General features: G+C 40.4%; 1 protein-coding gene across 3 annotated transcripts; it reads right to left on the bottom strand.

Annotated features, from left to right (window-relative positions):
- Window positions 1-8127: 8127 nt before the first annotated feature.
- Window positions 8128-21831, bottom strand: GNG4 (G protein subunit gamma 4). 3 transcript variants are annotated; one of them, XM_064706984.1, is made up of 3 exons: window positions 21523-21831; window positions 15143-15248; window positions 8128-8901 (listed from the first exon to the last, which is right to left on the bottom strand). In XM_064706984.1, the coding sequence occupies exons 2-3, from the start codon at window positions 15236-15238 to the stop codon at window positions 8773-8775; spliced, it is 225 nt and encodes a 74-aa protein (XP_064563054.1). In that variant the 5' UTR covers window positions 15239-15248; window positions 21523-21831; the 3' UTR covers window positions 8128-8772. The 3 variants fall into 3 exon arrangements, with proteins under 3 accessions (XP_064563054.1, XP_064563055.1, XP_064563053.1); XM_064706985.1 differs by lacking the exon at window positions 21523-21831 and adding an exon at window positions 21269-21498; XM_064706983.1 differs by lacking the exon at window positions 21523-21831 and adding an exon at window positions 18644-18812.
- Between the last annotated feature and the right edge of the window lie 114 nt (window positions 21832-21945).

Genomic DNA, 21945 nt, shown 5'->3' with positions numbered 1-21945 from the left:
AAGATGCTTCTGTCAAATTTCAGAGTCCCTCTGGATAAGCATCTTGTGTCTGACACAGAGAGGATGTGATGGTACCAGAGCTGCACTCATGTACCAAAGCCAGCCAGTCCAGAGCATTCTGGGTTTTTCATAATGTTTGTTTGCCTAATTGTTGCCCCGAGTGGGCAGCTGGGATATTTTTAGGACAGCAGCAGCAGAACAGAAGAACAAGAATCATTGTGGAGCTGTGTGCATTTTAGCAGAGTTCCTCCCCAGGGAGTTGTGTTTTATTGATCTCTGCCCTCTCAGTCTGAAAGCAGAGGAGGGTCTTGTGAGAGACTCCCTTTTAGGGCTTTGGGGCTTAACTTTCTCCCCAGGTAGCAGTAACACTGATATAGTACTTTTCACAAAATCTTTATGCCTTTAGTTTTTTAAAGAAAAAATATTAAAGGAGATTACAGATCAGGGTGTGAAGGGCTTTATTAGTTTAAAGGGTTATAAATTTGCATCCCAATAATATGTTTTATTCTTTTTCCAGTGTTCATAATCTAAACAGATTCACTGTCCATATTGAGGATTTATCAATCCTTTCCTTACCTTGCTTAGGGTCCTTACAAGGAATAGATTTTGCTTATCTTGCCAAACAGAAGAAATGTCTTACTGCTTCCCTTTTCAGCTTTCTGATGCAATGAAGTGCAGATGCAGAGGAGTTCCCAGATTCCTTTGGGAGTACCTAGTGTTGTTCTATCCCAGGTGCAGGATCTGACATTTCACTTGTTAAATTTTGTCCCATTAATCACTTCCAGTCTACCTAGATTCTTCTGTAAAGCCTCCTACAGAGTCAACAGCACCTCCCAGCTTGGTGTCACCAGCAGATCTGTTAATGGTGTGCTCAGCTCCTGCATCCAGGTTATTGATAAACATCACAAACAGAACTGGCTCTAGATTTGAGCCCTGAGAAGCTTCCCTGCTCACCAGGCAGATGTGACCCCTTTCACTGCAACCCTTTGAGCTCTGCCTGCCCTTCAGCCAGTCCTTCACCCAGTACATCATGCACCTGCTCATCCCACTGTCAGACAACCTGTCCAGAAGGGTGCTGTGAGACACAGCATCAAAATCCTCACTAAAATCCAGAAAAACAACATCCACTTCCTTCCCTTCATCCAGCAGGCAGTGACCTTACCACAGAAGCAGATCAAATTACTTAAACAGAACTTTCCTTCTGAGAACCCATATTGACTGTGTCTGATGACTGCATTATTCTTTAAATGCTTTTCAGTAGTACACAGTATAATCTTCTTCATTTTTCCACTTAACATGTTATGAATTAACTTCCAGTTAAGGAAGTTTTGTTTAAAATGATTTGTCTGTTATTTCGCTGAGCCCTTTATTATTTTAATTAAGTTTTTGCATCTTCTTGTCTGTTTGGAGGAGTAGTTTTAAGTTGTGCTGAATTAGGTCACAGTTATCCAAACTTACCAATCTAGCAATAATAAATTTTACAGTCTACGTTGACTCCTTGACATCTTCATGACAATCAAAAGTAGAAATGGACTCAAAAACGACCCATATGGCAGCAACTAAATCTTGACAAGCACATCTCAGAGAGCAAACAGGAATGTCTCACAGACATGTGGAACATCAAATATCCAATAATCAGGCAGCAGCCAGCTGGTGGGGTTAGCTACTTCATGTGCAGCTAGAATACACTTATTTTTAACAAGTGGCACAAAGAATTCAGGATGCATGTACAGAAGAGAATAAGGTTTGCAGAAAGTCCTACAGAGACCTACAACAGAAAATACACTTTTAAATCACATTCCTGGTAGAGATAAGATGTTGGGGGATTGCAAAGCACATTTGCCACAATATTTTTTACCATTTCATTATCTATCACTGGATAGATAATATTCAGGCTGTATTTAATTTAAAATAATTTACATGATCTCCTGCTATTTTCCCATCATGGTGCTTACCTTACCCTAGGATGGATGAGGTCTGCTGGAGAAAGCACCAGGTGGCTGCTTCATTTGTTGCAGCAAGTGCAAGGTCAGTGAGGTGGGAGCACAAAATAGGGGTCACAAGGCTAAGGGTCATTGCTGCCTGGGAGAACTAAGACCAGGAAAATCACAAAGCTAAATCTTTCATGGGAATTTTCTCCCCCCCTCCCCTGTAGTTTCTTTGTGTTTGATGTGCAAAAGGCATTGCAGTTTGTAGAGCTGAGGACTCAGCACTGATGGCTGAGTGAGATGCTGAAAGAGCTAACTCTGGAGCAGCAGGTACTCACAATCTGTCCAGGCTCTGCCTCAGCTTCCCACTGTAAGATGCAAATAGTTCCACCCTCATATTCCTCCAGGATGCTGTGGAGATACTTTGTGAAGCAACCTGTGATGAGCACCACAGAGGAGCTCACCAGGGAACAGCTCTACATGGAAAGCAGAATTTGTGAGTAAATCATGCCCGGGGCTACACAATGAATAACAACACCAAAATAGTACTGACTAACTGCTCATTAACTGAGCACTGCCTGTACTGTGCCTTGTGGGAATTCCTGCAGTGGCAGCTGGGATAGTAGTACATACAAATGAGAGAAGCAAATGGAAAATGCATAAACAAGTGCTTAACTTGGCCTCCTTAATGATCTTTTAATGTACTTTTTTTCATTTATCCAGATTCTGTTTATATATTCACACCCTTGTTACAAGTATTTGCTTAGCTGGTATGGACAGAACTATAAACAAATGTAATCACTTTTATGGCACTCTAATTTCTATTTCATAGTTGCTTTTTGAAGTAATTTTCCAGAGTGTAAAGCAAACTCTCAATACAAAAAGAGTGTCTGAGGGGTGAGAAAGACCACATCGGAAAGGCTGCTATCTATAACATTCTTTATGTTCTCAAAGTTTCTGTAAAGGAATTTTTTCTCAAAAATCTTAGCACCTGAAGTTTTGTCACTGATCTTTTAAGGGTATGACTGACATGTTCATATCAGCACTGCAGGTATATATAGTGGAAGTCTATTTATGTGTATTCTGTTCTGATGAGTAGATAAAAGGTGCTATGCTCTCCAGGGAGGAGCCTCTCAGACAAGAATCCAAGGCAGTGAACAGTTTTATCCAAGAAAGTTATGGATAAAAAGTCTTGTGAGCCACACTTGCCAGAGACAGATTGTTACACAGCCAATATATTTAAAGTCACTGCTATTTGAAAGGCTTTTTAAAAGTCACAGTGATTCTTTTCTATAAAGTATGCCTTATTCCTTTCCTTTTGCTGAAAATCTGTGCATGTCTTTAGAGTATGCCATGAAGAGAGTGCAGGGCTCAAGGATGTCACCTAAAGCTCAAGGACACAAGAGGGTGCGGTGCAGAGAAGCTACATGACAAATATATTTTGTGGAATGGGTTATCTTTTGAAACACATCCTTATGCCATGCCTAGTGTACTTTCCCTAAAATGCCATTCTTAGCATAAGCAGTGGCCTAAGCTCTGTTCTGGCTGTGTTATTATGCTGTGGCATGTGAGGATGTATTTGGCCCAGACTCCAGTAATTGGAGAACAGCCCCGAAATAAAAAACCCAACAGGCAGGAGTGAAGTTTGGGTGTGAAGGAACAGAGCAGCAGTGAGGGGCAGCTGTTGGGTGCTCTCTGGGCTGACTCACTAAAGCTGAGCCTTTCTGCTCTTAGCAGCTCTTAACCTGCTCCAGGGAGCCAAGGGCACAACTGGTGTCTCAGCAGCACTGAGGAACAGGCATCTCAGTTAATCTGGAAAATGAGCTCCAGCTGATACACACAACGACTTCCCCAGCTTTTGAAGGCCAGACACCTGACCTATTTAGCCAAATACTGTGTTTGTCTTTTGTGTCTTCCTAAACTGAGCAGTCTGGAACTGAAGCATGAGGTCTAACTGCACCCAGCAGTGCAGCACTGCCCCAGTGCCAGGTGAAACCTTACACAATGCAGCCCACAAAAACAGGAGTGCTGGCTCTCTGTTTCAGAGTTTGTGTGTTAATTCAGAATCCCCCTTTTGGCCATTACTAGTTGGTATTGGTACTTTTTCATCTCAGTCGGCTGCTTATCACTTTATCAGTAGGTGGCAGTAATAGACAAGCCTATGCAGTTCCTACTTGTAATAGGAATTTGGGAAAGAAAAGACCCAATTTTAGGGTAGAGCTGCTCATTTGTTTGTTCACAAGCGTGAGTGGTGTAAATGTACTTGACAAACTCAGATGCACATCTTCCTCTAACAGACAGAAAATTTGTTCCCATACCAGTTCTGGTATTTATGGCTGTACTGAATTTAATACTGCTATAAAGATGGATTCAATTAGATGCAAATGTACCTTTTTTACCTAGAGATTAAGTGTGCAGGTGCCTGTAAAATTTTATGTAACACTTATTCTGGTAAATTTGCCCACTATTTTTCACACATTACTATTTAAGTCAGTCTAATGACTTTAAGTATTAGTTTTCAGTAAAAGAAGCCTGTATTTCCTAGGAACCACTCCTCCCCCAAGTTTTCTTTAGTCTCCTAGAAGAAACAAATCCATATTCTGATGCAGACCCAAAGGATAGCCATAATTATGGCATTTTCTAGGAAAATTATGTATACAGATTTTTATCCCTATATAATGAAGATAGGAAAAACTGTATAATCAGGTCCTCTCAAAGCACATACTTCATTACTCCTTTGATATCAGAAATCCAGCTGGGTAAATGACTGCCTTATTGAAGTTCAGGCTTTGATATGCAGTTTTACAGACTGTTGTTCCCAAAGTGTTCTTTCCTTCTGTTGGAGCTGATCCTGTTGTAAGTCACTGCAAAAATGCCTGATTACAACATCCTTATGAATAATTGTTTACCTAAGTGCCACTGACAGCAAAGGTTGTATTTATTTTAACCTTTGGTGTGATGTAGAATAGCTTAGTTTAAACTTCCCTCCATATTTTTCTCCTCCTTTGGCCATAATTTCATAGGGGTTAGCTTAAAAAATTTGCCTATCAGCACCAGCCAAGCACCCTGCTACTAATTTAATACATGATATGGGAAGCAAAGAAGGGGAATTTAGTATATAATAGAGAGGAGGAAAATAGTTTTTAAGGTTGAAATGGTGGCATCTTAAATTCAAAGTAAGCCAAGGAGGCTAATCTCATGGAGGCAAAACAGCCAGCCCCACATGTGCTACTGAGACATTTCAATTTACCACCAATCCATTGGGAACTCTCATTTCATCAGAGCAGCAAGAGTTGGGATATGAAGAAAGGATTACTTATAACATGTCAAAAACCCCCTTGAATCCAATTCTGTTCTGGAGTTCTCACCCTGTGAGATGACAGCCCCAACTGACACAGTTAAGAGAGAGCACCCATTACTTTCTGGGCCTGAACTACAAATAAGGCTAATGGCATATGAGATGAAACAGAGAGAGAGCAGTACAGCATTAGGATGGCAGCAGGTCTGGTTTTGTTTTCATTAAAATTGGTAGGAATCAAATTAGACCATTTGATGAAAATATCAACTCATTGCTTCAGCCTACAAGAAACCATTCTCTTAGCTAAATCCATGTTTTGGAGAGGGTTTTTTTTCCTATCATTCTATAGTTCGTGATATAATATGTATTCATTATTTAGAAAAATGTACAAAATCATTTGGATATTTTTGTGTAAAGCTGAGGCAAGATGTTTAAACATGAAACTCAAGTATCAATAGCAGATTATCCAAACCACCTCAAAGGTCAAAGCAGCACAAAATATAACAATGACAAAGACATCTTATGGTTTCCTGGGATTGGAGGAAAATATATTCTTTAAATGTTGATTTGTGGATCAAGCTGGCATTAAAAAAAAGTAAACAAGATGATTCCATTCTCTTCCAGACAGTCAATTTTTTGATGGTGTTCTTAAGGAAAGTAATATATTTGTATGCAATCCCAAGGTGTTACAATTTTATTTGAAGTGCTGATCTTCCAAGTTCACCTCACCCTCTTCCCCTTCAAATTACTAATTTGCCAATAGTATATCTTCATTTGAGGAACTGGTAAATAAGGCCCAAAGATATCAGAGAAAGATGTTCTGTGTTCCAGTAAGGAGTTATGCTTCTACAGTTTAACCTCTTCAAACACACTATAGACATCTGCTAATGTAAATATGCACTTTATGGTATTCCATGTACTTCTTTTTTTATAAATTAGAAGCATGAAATCACCTGAGTAGATGCATTTTATTTTTTGTAACACAATGAAATTTATGAATTGATGAAAGAAACCACAAACATGGGAACTATCTATTTCAAACATAACTCCAACACATTCACAACTCCTTGAAGAAAGATTTTGGAGAAAAAACCCGAAGATCAAAAGAATACCATTCTCCCTTTGTGAATAATAATTCTGGATTTTTGTAAAGGAATCTCGTAGAACCAGAGACCCTCAAAAGCACGGAAATGTTTCAGTCTCAGGATATCAGACACCAACCCTAATTGGAAACAGAAAGCAAGCTGTTTGCAATACTGTAACAAGCCGTGGCAATTTTGTTATTTTAGATGGGAATGTTAATGATGAGCCACAAATGCAAGCTGTTACAAAGCCTTTGAGAATAAAGCTGGATGCCCTATATTCTCCTCCCATGCTGCTCCAGTTAAAACCATACATGCAGAAGGACAAATGAAAATGTTGCCATGGTGATCAGAGCAGTTACCAAATCATGTACGCTGTAGGAAGGATTCCCTAAAGAACCTTATTAAGCATTTTGTTGCTCTTTTTAAATAAGTATTTTCAGAAAGCCGTTTTTTTTTTTTTATTTTGCTGTCAATAAAATAGCTACTCAGTTAGCTAGACCCTATTTCTCTACCCTCAAAATAAAAACACACCGTACATTAAGAAATAGTTTTGTTAAAAATTAGGAATGGGATTCTTAAGCTGAAAACTTTGAAATAGGAACCAAGGATAGGTGCACCAAAAATAAGACCTGTTCAAGATACTTGAATGATTTGCAGCATAGGGACGTCAAGGCTGCTAAGATACTGATGTCTCTAGCTGCCCAGTTCAAAACCCAAATATTTGAATGAAAGACATCCCAAAAGCCTACTGGTTAAAAGGAATATGGGTATGTAGGGTTTTTTACAACCTTGTATGTGAGACATGAGCAGCAGAAGCACCATCCAAAGCCCCCTGTCCTGTGTGCCCAGACTAGCAGTGAACACAGCTGGGTGAGGCCCATTATCCAAATCAAACAGCAAAGAAAACAAAACCTGTAAAATGCAGGCATCTTGTATTTCCACTGCACAAAACAGTACAACAGACATCGATGGAAATTGCTAAAAATAAGCTGGAGAAGGTACATGCACTTTGGGGGAAATGCACGTGGCTTTGTTCACCCTTTTCAGCATCTAAATTCAGCATTTAAGAATACCCCAAGGCCCTCAATTCCTCAGCTAGTTTGTTGCCTTGCAGGTATTTAAGATGTTGATGGAATACAGGTTTGTGCAGAGGAAGGGAGGAAGCTCGATCTCTTATGGGTGGCTGTTCAGAGTCTCAGCTCAGACTGGTGCAGTTCTCCAGCAAAATGGTCTCCTGCCTTATGGGGCTGGCTGCCACACTGAACATATCAGGTACTGCACTGAGACAACTGTCCTAATGCATCAGATTGAAAAAGAGCTTTCATTTTTTAGTAAGGAGAAGAACAACAACAACAAAAAGTCTCTAAAGTAACAGTTGCTTCCATCAGGTGCCTTGTAGGAGCTTAATTTTACTTCATGAAGAAGGCAGTCTTATTTCACATCTCATTCTTTTCCTCTCACTGCACTTTAAAATTGAAACAAAAAAAAAATCCCAGAACCTCCACAAATTACTTGCTGACAACTTAAATAATCTGTGGCCACAAAATGTACAAACATAGTGGCTGTCAACAGCACAGTGTTCTCGCTGCATATCCTAGAACAACATTTATTTACCATTACTCTACATCCCCATAAAGTCCTACTCTCACAGGCAAAAGCATGTAGAGGGCTGCTCAGAAAATGTAATTCCCCCTCCCTGTGCTGTTCAGGGCAGTTTTACCCCTCCCACTAAAACTCTCAGGAACACTTACTTCACAGTTCAGTTTACTTTCTAAATAATTTAAATCATTATCATTCAAAATAAGATACAAGCAACCACATTTTTCTACATTTTTATTGATGCAATCCTGATGTGTAACTATACATCTTCATTCTGCTCATAGCTACAATGGCACTTTACTAGGATTGTTTTTGTAGTCAAGAAAAAACAGTCTTCAGAAAACATATTTATAGACACCACTTACTGTATAAGACCAATGACTGTAAACATTGTAAATCACTGGGACTTTTTCCTAAATAGTGCTACTTGAGGAAAAGGTCACACTACTCTCTTTAGATAGAAATTTGTAAAGGCAATTGAATTGAATTCTCCTTCCAAAGAAAATAAGAATGTTAAAAATAGCTTCAAGAATTGATATGACTCATTTAGATCCCAGAAAAATCTATTACTGGCAAAGATATCCACAATTTGATACTGTACTTGGTATTTTCACTAAGACGAAAAGAATATTTATGAAGTAGTGAAATTAAACTTGTACATTGCTCTGAAAGATAAGCATTACCCTGAATTTTTATTTTTTAAATTTTTTTTAATTTTAGGAGGGTTTTTAGCCAAAATTGCACTACCTTCCAAAAATATTGTAGTTATGGGGTAAGTGTTGACATCTGAGGAAAAAAATGCTAAAAGCATGCAACACTGATACCAAGTTTTAGCAGATGACATTTTTAATTGAAAACTGACTCAAAGGATAGTACAAAAGAGTTTCTTCTCCCTAAAAGGGTTTTCAGATGCAGGTACAGGAATAATAAGGGGATCTTCTCCAATGTGTGCATCACAATATGCCAATAAATCTGCTGCAGCCTTGGATACCTAATAGAAGAGAAGAGAGAACTACTGTAACACTTAATTCTGAACCAATCTGAATTGCAGAAATATTTTTCATAGAAAAAATGATAATGGAAGCTATCATAAAACAGGGAGTAGATTGCTTTATCCTTTAAATATTAGACACATCTCTCAATTTGCTCTTCCCAGGCCTAGTAATCCTTACACACATTTTATCTGACATAGTGACATAGGTGGTATTGATTGATATCATCCATGTCGAGCTGCTCCTCTGCATCAGGAGGTCAGGAGCACACAGTATTAAAGCATTTATATGATAACAACCCATAAGCAATAAGGATCCTCCTTGAAGTGTCTGTTTCTGTAGAGAAACCTGCTTCAGCTCTTACTCTCATTCATTGGTTTAAAGGTTTTCCACACACACTCTCTCTACCCTCTGCTCCTCCGGCTGCAAATTAAAAAGTTCTTTAAGCACATGACCATGGGATTAAAAAGAAATAATAAATCAGGAACAAAACTTGAACATCATGTGTCATAGCTCTCATTTAAGTTAAATATTGCTCTTTTCAATGAGGCAAGACTAATGTCTTCTGCTTAGTAAATTACTGTAAGTAGTCCTTTATTCACAGCATTCATTTAAATTTGAGAACTACCTTAAAATTTTTTAACTTAACACTTTTATACTTCTAAAATAAATAATTCTCAAGTCTCCAAATTCAGAACATGGGTTTATACTTACTGAAAAGTCTATAAAAATACAAATACATACAAAAATGTAGCAGTGTGTTGAATATTTGCAATGCAAGCTATTTTGCAGTAAATGAAAAATGAAATATTAAACCTAGTAATTTTTGCAGCTTCGTGCCATAAGAATATTGGTGGCAGTAGGCCAATAGTGACTCATTTATTTTTTCAAGAATTTAGAAGGTATATACAATTTTTTTTGTTCTGATCAGTCAGTAAGATATTCACAGCTATCTGTGTCTCTTTGCTTTGGTGAATTATTGGGTTCTCAATATTCTGATAGTTGAGAAAATGAATTCTGGAGTCTTTACAAAGAAGTCTTTTCTCTGAGCACCGTGACAGCTTATCCCCCATCAAACACCAGGGTCAGCATGTTTGCACAACTAGAGTGAACAGAAGAAACAAATCCCATTTCTGGTATTTTTCTAGCAGGTGTGTCCCCAATGTTTGCTTTAAGCTTCCCCACGCCCTGCTTGCTTTGACATGAACCCAGCTATTGTAGGCTTCAGATCAGATCTATGAAGTCAATGGGTATTGAATCAGAATTTGCATGAAATTTAAATGAACTTCTGAAGACGGTTACAGACTTTATTTCTTTATTTTTAATTTCTGTATGTCTTTGTAGAATGCTTAAACCTATGGAGAACCTGTGGTTGGCACCCCAGTATAGACTATTCCCCTAATGGAGGAAATAAGAGTGTTAACCTTATTTAAAATTAGTTTCTCTTTGAATTGGCCTGTAAGACAAAAGGGTGGCAGAGACACTACATATGAACAGAAGGCTGCTGGGCACAGATGAAACAGAAAAATGAAAAAATCAGAGAGAGATTCACAAGGACCACTGCTTCTCAAGAAAGGAGGAGATAAAACAAAAATGTTTCAATATGTTGAAAGTTACAGACCTCAAAGTACAAAGGATTGTAATGATTTTCCTGTAATGATCTTGTTAGTTTCATGCATGGATAAGCGACATCAGCCCAAGTATATTGTTTTTCATTCAATGGAAGAGAAGTATGATTTCAGACCACATTCTTGGGAGGGAGAAACCCAATAATATAATTTCCTGTTTCTGTACATATTACTGTGCTTTGATATGATATAACCAAAAAAAAGGATGTTTCACTAGTCAAAGCTCAGCATACATTTATGTATCTAACTTGTCCTGTAATGCTGGTAAGAATGTTGTGAAGCAGAGTAACACATTCACAGAATCATCTGGTTGGAAAAGACCTTGGAAATGATCAAGTCCAGCCTTTGACCTAACACCACCTTGTGAACTAGACCATGGCACTTTGGAACTCCAGGGATAACAACTCCACCACCTCCCTGGGCACCCCACTCCAATGCCCCATCACCCCTTTCTGTGAAGAGAAACCCTTCCTTCAATGTCATACTGTTTAAGTCACATTCTAGTTTGCTTTTAAGCAAACCATAGTAAATTTTATTTAAAAACCAACCTGAAACTGAGGAACATGATCTTTGTCACAAACTAAACCTGCACTAGACCATGTATTTTCATCGTTTAAACAAATAAAAGGTTTTGAGAGGAAAATTCCTCCCACTGGGATTACAGCAGTCATAAAAAAAGTGAATTATAACCATTTCTTCACTAAAAGTAGAGTAGCTTAGGCCTGCACAGTGGAATAATGACCATTCACAACAGGGAGTTAAATGAGCTGATCACAGTCCAGGAGCAATGAAAACAGGAGTTCCTGCAGCTGTGAGCGGCGTTGGCAGGGCCAGACCTGTGGCCCAAAAAAGAGCAAAATACAATATTGCCTGCAGCAAGTTTCCTTGTCAGAGTCATTGTTGGGAAGAGCAGGAAGGCCTGTGCCCTGAGCACGGCACAAGGCTCCAGCAGGGATGCTGCTTTGGCACAGAGGTGCCCCACGGCCGGGGCTGTGCTGTGCACACTGAGGTGTGATTGTCCCACCGTGCCATGGAAGGATGGAAATGCAGCCCAATCCATCCTAGCTGTTACTCGCCTTCAGGGTTATTTGTAGCTCAGTGTTGCTGGACAGCTTCAAAATAGCTTTTCCTAAGAATTAAAATAAATGCATGGGATTTGAATATTCAAATGAAGCGAACACATTTATCATGTCAGCTTTCCTACGCAATACGGCTTGGTCTGCAAATTCAGAGTAATTTATACATATTGCAAAAGTGGCTAAAGAGAAAAAATCAGACTCCAGTTTGATTGATGAATTCTATCAAAAAGTTAACATCTCATTTTTAAAAAATCCTTTAAGGTGTATGGATTAAAAGATTGAATATATATGTATCACACTGATCTCACATTTTGTAGAATTACTTTTACTCTCACAAAAAACCACATCTGGTTATCAAATTAACAACAGGGAAAAAAATCCAACAAATCACTCAACCCTGATGCTTTAAAGAATTAGTCTCAGGAGGACTGTGAAATTTTACCATTATATTTCAGAATAGCAGAGGTGATAAAAGCTGCCAGAGTTAGTACATCCTGGTGGCTGCACTAATAATTATAAGCTTCAGTGACAGGGCAAAATGCTGCAATTACAATGTCTTCTGCCTTGTCATGGATTGTGACTAATTACCATCCTTGCTACAACACCCACTTTGCTTATCCTTTACATCTAAAACAAAGACACTCACACACATTTATTGGCATTCTCACTGTTCATCTCCCAACACTATTCAGGACCAGTTAGGAATACTTCCTATCTTCCTTAGGAAAAAGAAAATGGAATGATAACTGATATGCCAAGGGTCTTAAATGTCAGAGCACTGCTTGCAAAGAAAAGATTAAGTAGTGCTTTATTCTGAGGACAGCTCTGATAAGCACCAATAGTAACTTTGCTTTCTCAATTTTACTGCTAGCATCATTAGAAGACACATTATTCTATTAGACACGAGGCCACTGTTCACCTGATTTACTTTGGTGTTTCCTAGCTTGGAATCTGTGTTTCCAGCTTCCTACTTCTCCTTTGTAACTCTAGCTGTTCCTTTGCCAGGTAAGACAGGTTCAATTATAATCCTTCTGGCATTTCTATGGTTTACAAAAACCCACGATAATCCTCCTTCCAGCTGCTGATCAGTACACCAATAACTCCATCCTCCTCTTTCGAGTGTCCTGCTGCTTTCACACCTCAGCAGCGAGCTGTCTTTGTGGAACCTCAGAACACAGCCCTTCTTTGCTGCTCTGACTGGCTAGAGGACGTAATAGGACTTCTTAAATTAGTTGAAAAATCCAGAACACAGTGGGGAGTCAGCATCTATCAACATACTTTTAACTACAGCATTTCAATTGTGTAGACCCAACTCTTGCTGGTTACGGCAGCTACTGTGCATTGAAAACAAAGTGCCTCTCTAGTAGAAAAATAAACTGGAGCTTCTCATTTTCCCAGTCAGTAACACAGACACCTCTTCCATGTTAGCAGTGTGGTCTTGCCTATTGTGGCAATAACAACTTGGCTATAGCTGTTTGCAAAAGAGGGTTTAACTAAATTATTTGGAAAGCCCTGGTATTTTGTTAAATGTCTAACTAGTTTAATCAGATGCAAAACACTAAGAAAAAAGGAAGTAAGTTCATTTATCTACCTTTACAGTAATGATCTGAGAACTTAAAATCTCCTGTTGAAACCACTGGAAAGTCCCTTGATAAAATTTGACTGTGCTGAAATACACACTTAACTGATTGAAGATTAAAAAGCCAAGCAGATTTTGAAGGAATAAAAAGCCCATCAACAGCTTCTCAAAATCCCTCACATGCTTGTTCAGAGAAATTCTAGAAATTAGGGCAATTTGAAAAGTTATATTTGTATTATGTTAGTGTAGGAGCCCTCATCATTCTGAAACATGCCAAATTTTCTTTGGTGTGTTTTTGGTCCCAGGCTATTTCAAAAAGTGAAATAATTGCACTTTCAAGCTACCTGTTTTTTTGGTCTGCCACATTTGTAATAACTGTGTTCATTTTAATTAAACTGACTGTAAAAATAACCTGTGTCTTTCTTGCAGCTATGCCTTTCTTGCACATGTAATTAAGAATGTTATGCACCTAACTAATGGAGCTATTTGCAAAGCTGACCTAATGATGTGGGACGTGACAGTTACCACTGCATATACAGAAGCAAATTTAAGGCAATCTACTAAGAATCAACAATTTCAAATGCCAGTAAAGTGGGACAATTTCAAATGCCAAACAACTTTGATTTTGATCTTTCCAACCCTTTCCTCTGCCACCCACACCCACCCTTGTCAGTTCTGTTCATGCAGCTGCAGCATGACCTGAGCTGGGACTAACCAAGGCAGACCTTCTTTTACTGCAGGAAGCAAAACCTGTCCCTGTGAACAGGTTATGTGATGAATTTGTGCCACGCTATGAAACAGAGAAAGCACTTTTGCAAATTCAGTGGTCTTACAAGACATCATTAAAAACTGCCACAAAACACAGTGACTGAATGTCTTTTATCATACGAGCAACATTGACCACTCATGTGGATTGCACTGACATTTCTGAATTATAAATATTACTTCTCCAGCTGGTGAGTCTGTGATCTGAGACTATTTTAAAAATCATAACTATATACTACTGTCCCCACAGCACTCAGAATGGATGGACAAACAGACTGAGTTAAGACTACGTGAAGATTTCAATGTACAACATTTTAAAATTGTCCTGCTGTCTTAATAATGTCAGTTACAGTTGGTAACAACTCAGTTACAGTTGTTTGTAGAGAACTGGGTAATTTCAATGCATTACTTTTTAAAGATGGAAAGACTAAAAACTTCTTCCTTGTAGAGACTAGATTTTTTATCAAATTAATTATTCCCTATTTTCAGAGGAAGAGAACAAAATAAATGAGCATTGCTTTCTTAAAAAGTTCTATGGCATTGTTAGCTTCAGGTCCTTGACATTTCACAAAGTTTTAGCCTAGTGGAAAGCAGAATGACATGCAAGAATAATCCACAGGAGTTTTTGGTTAAAAAACCTGAAATGCTCTGTTTAATAGCACCTTTAATGATAATATTCAATCCACAAGAGGCATGATGGAACCAAATCTTCACATACAACATGTTATCAAGTGTGAAGAATCATAACTGCACACTGCAATCATACACTTTTTTGTGCAATGGCGTCTGCACTAAAACAAAACAAAGCAAAGCAATTCAGCTTGTCTCATCATTATCCAAAAATTTTGCAGTATCTTAAAGACTTATTCCAAATCTTAAAGGAGAAAAACCAATAAACCAGAGCTGCACTTAAATTCAACTACAGGTGACAAAGAAGAGCACCTGTGCACCCACCAGCTATTTTAATTATTTCACAAAATACCACTTTTGACAAACATGACAGACACACAGAAGCAGACATGAAGCCAGCCTTTGGAAATCTCTACACTAGAACCCACTAGAGTTGGTATGTAACTCACTTGCAGTACTGAATATTCAACACAGATTCTGGATTTCTGCATTATTAAGGGCATGCTGTAGCACAGACTAGTCAGTGAATTCAAAATATCAACAATAAGTCTAAGTTTACCTTTATTCTATCCATGTATGCTTCCATTTTTAATTGCTCCACAGCTTTCCTGGCTTGAGAAATACTGGTTGTACTGTTTGACACCAGTTCCTTCATTTTGTTTTTCCTGGAAGAGATGAAGTTGAGACCATTTAAAGAACAGGTAGCAAATGCAGCAACCACAGAGAGGACAGCTGTCTGAACTCTAACCAGCCCTTGCCCACCACACCAACACTGCCAGGCTGTTGGTCACGAATACAAAGCAGACACCATTTATTTCTCTTCTCTTGCTCCATGGCACTTTATTGCATTGCATATTTGCATCCTTGATCATCAGCATTCTGCCTGAACCCTGCAAATGACACACAAATGCAGAGCACACGACCATGACTTCAGCGTGAAAATGGTTGCCCTGGTTCACGTTGCCAACGCAGAGCAGCTGTTCACAAACAGACTTTGCACAGTTTGGCTCCACGCCCCAGTTACACCCAGGAACATCAAAACAAGCTCAGAAATGTGTGCATCAGAGAGAAATTCTAAGACAGAGAATGAGTCAGAATTCTGACTATCAATAAAAGAAGTTTAGAAATGAAGGAACAGATTAAGAAGAAATAATGCAGAGGTGTCCAACCTTTTGCTTAGACAGCCCAGCAAAGTCTAAAGATGACTAAACCCAGTACAGGATGCTTTACTTTTTAAGAGATCTGCAGCTCTTGGGAGGGGACATCCAGGTAAGGTATGGCAGCCTTTGGTTCTGTGGCATTGCTCCTCCCTGAGGGATTAAATCAGCTCAATATCCAGCAGTCCTCAGCACTGTTACCAATGAGTCAAGACATCCCCATTCAGACCCCAAATTACAATATCTGTGCCAGAGGGGTCTGCAGGTCACACCCCCTTGTGCTGCCACCTCTTTGCAGCGCTGGCCCAGCACATGGAACAGTCACTGTTTGAAGTCACTGGAGGCTGGACTAAGGCACATGGAAAGATGCTGGGATACAGGTGACCTAGACAGGTCCCAGACTAGCTGTACTAGATAGCAAGATGGATGCTGAGGTTTCCACCAGGCAACACTCCCCTGCAGTCCTTAGCACAAGGGCCACCTGCAGCCACATGAGTCTGGCACCAAGCCTCAGCAACCAACACGAAGTTCAGCAAAATGCAAAGGACACAGAGCGTGAGAGGCAGATGGGACACAGGAGAAAAACACACACACAAGGAGACATTTTGCACTGCTGCCAAAGCACTTTTAGGCTCAGGCCCTTCAAAATGAATACTTCCAGCCTATTTCTGGACACCTAGAACCACACAAACTTCCCTTCTTGAACCTGATAGCTTACCTGATCCAGCCACTGGGGTGTGAGATACAAACAGGAAATAAAGTAGGGCACTTATGCCTATTAAGAAATGCTCTTACAATACATCTGTATGTACAGTGAATGCCCCTGTTAGAGTCAAGGGAAGTACACAACCCATAGTACAGAAAGAATGGAGGAATAATTTTTTAACTGCTTTGATTTTGCACAACACAAATGCTCAGAGACAAGACAAAGACAGCTGTTTCTTCTCACAGCCTGGTATGAAACAAATTGTTTCTAAAAATCAGTAACCCGTGCTGTAAAATAGATGGTGTAATATAAATGCCATGGTGAGCCATGTTCAACACTAATTTGGAGAAACAATAGAATCTTTTTCTTTCAGGTCTAGTATAAGTCAAGGCAGGGAAATGCTACTTTAAAATATATCAAAACAAAACAAAATAAACAAGAGCTTTAGCATATATCAAGGCAAAGAACAGGTTTTCTGCATATACATGTGTTATTTCAATGGAACAAGTTTCCCCCTTGTGTGCTCTGATGAAATAAAATCATGTCAGAACACAGCAGGTTCTTTGTCTTCATCTTTGTTTACAGTTTTTAAACTCATACTCCTTACAAGGCACAGGACTGAACACATGTGGAGGAACTGGCTTTGCATAAAATGCCATGTACTGTACGAAAATCCACAACCAAGCCACAGCCTCCAATCCATTCTGAGATGTGTTTTGACTTGCAGTGGAAAGTCAAACAGCAGAAATGGTACAAGACATTCACAAAAGGAGAAGGCTCTGAATTACAGCTCATCTCTGGACTTTTTGTTTGACTCAACCCCCTCACTTTTAAGTATCAAGCTCTCCATAAAAATTAGAATAAACACATTTAGCTTTGTTTACAAAATTATACCCCCACAAGAATGAATAATTTAAATTCTATCATCTCCGCATCTACCTTACTAGTGATCCCAAAGTCAAAAATGTCAAAGCTAAATCAAGTCAGAGGCCTTTCTACATTTGCCACAAAAATTTAAATTAAACTGAATTGAGCAACTGCAACTCCCTGAAGAGTCCAGAGAATTCCAGATCTCCCACACTTTTCTGCCAATTCACTCACTCATACTGTAAAAGCTATAAACATTAGAGTAAGACAATTTGAACTGTCACTAGCTACAACAATGTTGGCAAGAACAGTGTTCATAGCACTTCCAGCCAGTGTTTAAGCATTTACAGAATAAGGATTAAGTCCATAGTAGAATTTTGAAATTATTAGGCATTTGAAATTATTAGGCATTTATTAGGCATAAAAATGCTTCTAAAAATTCAAACCATGTTTCTAAAGCAATGCCACAAAGATAATATATCCTTACCTATATTCTGGAACACCAAATAGGAAAATTTAAAAAAAGAAAACATATATCTTGACTAGTAAAGCATTTCACAGTATCAAAAAACAACCAGAATATGAGACTTCATTAAAAAAAAAAAAAGAAAGAACTTTAAAACAAAAAAGTCTGGCACTAGGCATTTCAGACACGGGAGAAAGTTTCCACTTATCCCCAGCAAGAGGTTTGTTTATACTCTGAAGCACAAACATTTGTTCTGTTCCAAATCCTGTTCCAACCTTGGCCTTTACATGCATTTAAATATTTAACTACTATATTTCTGGAAGTGTTTAGCATCCTTTTAAGTATTTCATTTTCTACAGACAGGTATGGTCCCATAACTTTGTGAGACTGACTCCTCACATACCAAGCTACACAGAACTCTACCTTCTCTCACTGTCTGCAAACACTGTACATATCTGTGCATCATATGGTGTGATGACAATAAGAATTGTACCCACTTTCAAACCAGGCTGTGATAATGATCCTTGTTGCAGACAAAACTTGGTATGACACTTGATTCTGCTCTCCTTAGGACCTATGATAATAACACAAAGCTTAATAGTCTTTAATGAAATGAAATTGTTACTTAGAAATACAGCTCTGGAAAGAACAGAGATTTTAATTACGAGAGAATCTGCCACACACCCATGTCCTGGAATGAGGAAGCCTCCCCTTCCAACACCCTCTCGCAGGATGTGTTTCATCTGAGGCTGCAGCCTGACAAATGGATCTGATCCTCTCTCTTAAGATGACTCCTCTTAAACTGTCCAAGCATTCTCTAGGCCTTCAGCCCCACAGGAGGGCACATTTATCTTTATACTGTACCTGGGTGAGCAGTCTGCAGGATCATGGAATGGCTTATGTTGGAAGGCACCTTTAAGCATCACCTGGTTCAAGGCAAGGCAATGAGCAGGAGCATCTTCTACTGTAACAAGTTGCTCAGGGCCCTATCTGAGCTGACCTGGAATGTTTCCAGGGATTGGGAACATTCCACCACTTCTCTGGGTAACCTGTCACAGCGTTTCACCACCCACAGTAAAGTTTTTTTCCTTACATCTGCTCTTAATCAGCCCTCTTTAGCTTAAAACCATTACCCTTCGTCCTTTCACAACTGGCCCTGCTAAAAATTCTGCCTCAGTTTTTCTTTTAAGCCTCTTTTTATTACTGAAAGGCTGCAGTAAGGTCTCCCTGGAGCCTTTGCTTCCCTAGGATGAACAATTCCAACTGTTTCAGATATTCCTCATACGAGAGGTGCTCCAGCCCCAGATATCCTGGTGTCCCTCTCCTGGACTGGCTCCAGCAGGTCAATGTCCCTGCCGTGCTGGGGACCCCAGAGCTGGGTGCACTGTGAGCAGAGGGAGGGGCAGAATCACCCCCCTTCCTTCCCCTGCTGACCACACTGCTTCTGATGTTTAAAAGGAGCAGCTTCTCCCCATCATTTGAATCACCTAAAACCCCTGGAACCAGAAATTCTGCGCTGGGTTTGCTGCTGCTCATTCCTGGCTGTTTCAGGTTGGATCAGTGCAGGCACACACGCAGGCCCTGCTAATCACTGTAGTTACAGGAACTGTGCTGAGGAGCAGCCTGCACGCAGCCTGCATGTCACTGCTGCAGCCAGCACGCCTGCATTGTACAGGAGCTCATTCAGCCAGAGTGGTTTTGTGCAGCACACCAGTTCACTGACCTGGTCTCTATTGATTCCTTTCTTTTAGGGGAACACTGGCCGGGCTAACGAAGAGCAGTGACAGCGGCTACACGGCTTTTTTTAGCCAAACAGGTTCTGCTGACTGCACCCCACAGCAGACAGCCCCTTCCTAAAGCATCACTCCTGAGAGCTGCACAGCGACAGCCTCCCAGCCAGCTGCATTTTCTGGTACTTTGTTTCATTTTGTTTACCTTACCTCATCCTTTTTCTGGGTGCACGCAACTCATGTGTGCCGAAGTTCTTCATTTCCCAGGCTCCTAAAAATGCTTGTGAAGAGCAGCTTTTCCTTTTTTGTTTTACAATGAATGATTGTACCTAACAGCACTTCAAAGGCAAATTTATCTTATTATAATGCACAAAGCTGCATAAAGATTTGCAGGTATAGCTTGATGCTGCATTGGGGTACGGAGTGCAAGCTTTGCTTACTAAACATTACAAATTCTTGTTAGCAAAATGCAGAAAAAGTCTAAAAACTTGAGTAACATAGAAGCAAAATTGACTTTTCAAGCTCAAGGATGGATTTCTACAAGAAACAGGGATGAAAAGCTGCATTTCCCCCTCCTCCAGCTCCAAGTACAATCTTACAATGCCATACCATAAAAGACCTCTGGAACTCAATCTGAAAAGTCCTAAACCAAATTGCTGCCTAAATGACCTAAAGTCATGGACCTGAAATTGCTAGATTAGAAAACCTGGGGTTGACAACTCCGAAGAACACCTCCCACACAAGCGCTGCACTTTGTGGACCACACAGCCCAATAGGGAAGTTAACTCAATCAATCATTCAGCTAAGTCCCAGTGACATTAACGGGAATCATCCCTGGATAATGACCTGCAAATCACATCCTAAATGGAGGAAAGATCGCCACATTTAATTATCCATTTGCAGGAACATACACAGCAAAATTTACAGCCTCACAGCTGTTCGATGCCAAACTGGTACACTAAAGAAATTAAAAGAAAAAAAAAAACAAAGAAAAAGAAATGGAAAGAAACCCAACTTCCCCTGCGACCTCAGTTCTCTCTAAGATTTACAGCAACTGATGTAGCTCTGTAAAGAGAGGCACGGTAAGGAATCCTTTTCTTTTTCTATCTCATGGCTGCACAAAGAAATACAAGAAAATTACTGCAGCTTTTCACTCCATCTCCTAAGGAGAAGCTTAGTAGTACAAGCAGAAATTATTAGATTAAAAGTAAGAACTATTGTTCACAATAAGGAAAGAATGCAATTTTCATACCACAAACATGCTGACTTTGAAAATAACTTCTCCTCATGTAACTGCAAATCAGCAAAACTCCAGCAGCTTAGTTCTCGTCTAACATATCCAGTGCTATATCCAGTCCAATTGTCAAGTTCCAAAATTTCTTGCCATCATAACCAAATTTTAACTCAAAATTATAATCTTGCTTCTCAACTTTAAAAAAATCAAAGGAAACAATGGCTGAACTAATGTGATATTTCCAAAGGACAATCTTTTTGTGCAATATTATTTATCATCAGCATACAGGTTATGTGAACATATAGCCCAGCAAACCATCAGAGATTTCGTAAGTCTGAGGCAGAAAGATTTTCCCTGGCTACTGTTTTACCTCTTTAGCTAATTTTGAAAGATAGCTATGAGCTTTCAAAGAAATACACAGGAAATTTTGATTATTCCTTTTAAACCCCGCTTAAAAGGCATTTGATAAGAATTACATCCGACAATGCGGGGAGAGCTTCTCCGGGAAGCTCGGCACTGCATTACCTGCAGGGCAGCAGCGTTTTTAAGTTGTGATTCCGAGTTTTCTGTCTGGCTGCACTGCCCTAATGGCTCTGCTGTGCAGCAGCCACAGCAGCGCACATCAGCGCTTGCCGCCAGCAGCAGCCGGGCAGCGGGAGCTGCTCCTCGGCAGGGCACCAGCCAGCAGGGAAAGCGGCCGCTTCCTTCAGCCTTCGCCCCAGGCAGAGAGAAGGAGGAAGGAGCAGCCGGCAGGGACCCCCTCCCCGCCCGCGGGATACCTGGCTCGGGGCGGGCTCTCCCGAGGATGCTCCCGCCGGTGCCGCCGACAACGGAGCCCAAAGCCCGGCGCCGCCTCCTGCGGATAACCGGGAAACTCCGGCTCGCCGCCGGTCCTTGCCTACCCGCAGCAGCCCACGGGAGCACCGGGATGCCGGGCGGAGCGGCCGAGGGATTCCCAGGACACCAGCGCCGACAAGGAAGCCCCGCGCGGAAAGCCCGGCCCGCCCTGCGCCCCTCCCGGCACTTTCTCCCGCCCGGGCTCCCGGGCACTCCCTCCCTCCCTCCTTCCTTCCCTCTCGCCGTCCCTCCCTCCCTCCCTCCCTCGCCGTGCGGGCGCGGAGGCCGCGGGCAGCCCGGCCGGGGCACATGGCGGAGCGGGGCGGGGCGGTCGCGGCCCCGGTGCCGCCGCCCTCACGCTCCGC

The sequence above is a fragment of the Zonotrichia leucophrys genome, chromosome 3 (genome assembly GCF_028769735.1).
Source record: "Zonotrichia leucophrys gambelii isolate GWCS_2022_RI chromosome 3, RI_Zleu_2.0, whole genome shotgun sequence".
Classification (NCBI taxonomy): Eukaryota; Metazoa; Chordata; class Aves; order Passeriformes; family Passerellidae; genus Zonotrichia; species Zonotrichia leucophrys.
This window is presented reverse-complemented; position numbering and strand designations above follow the sequence as displayed.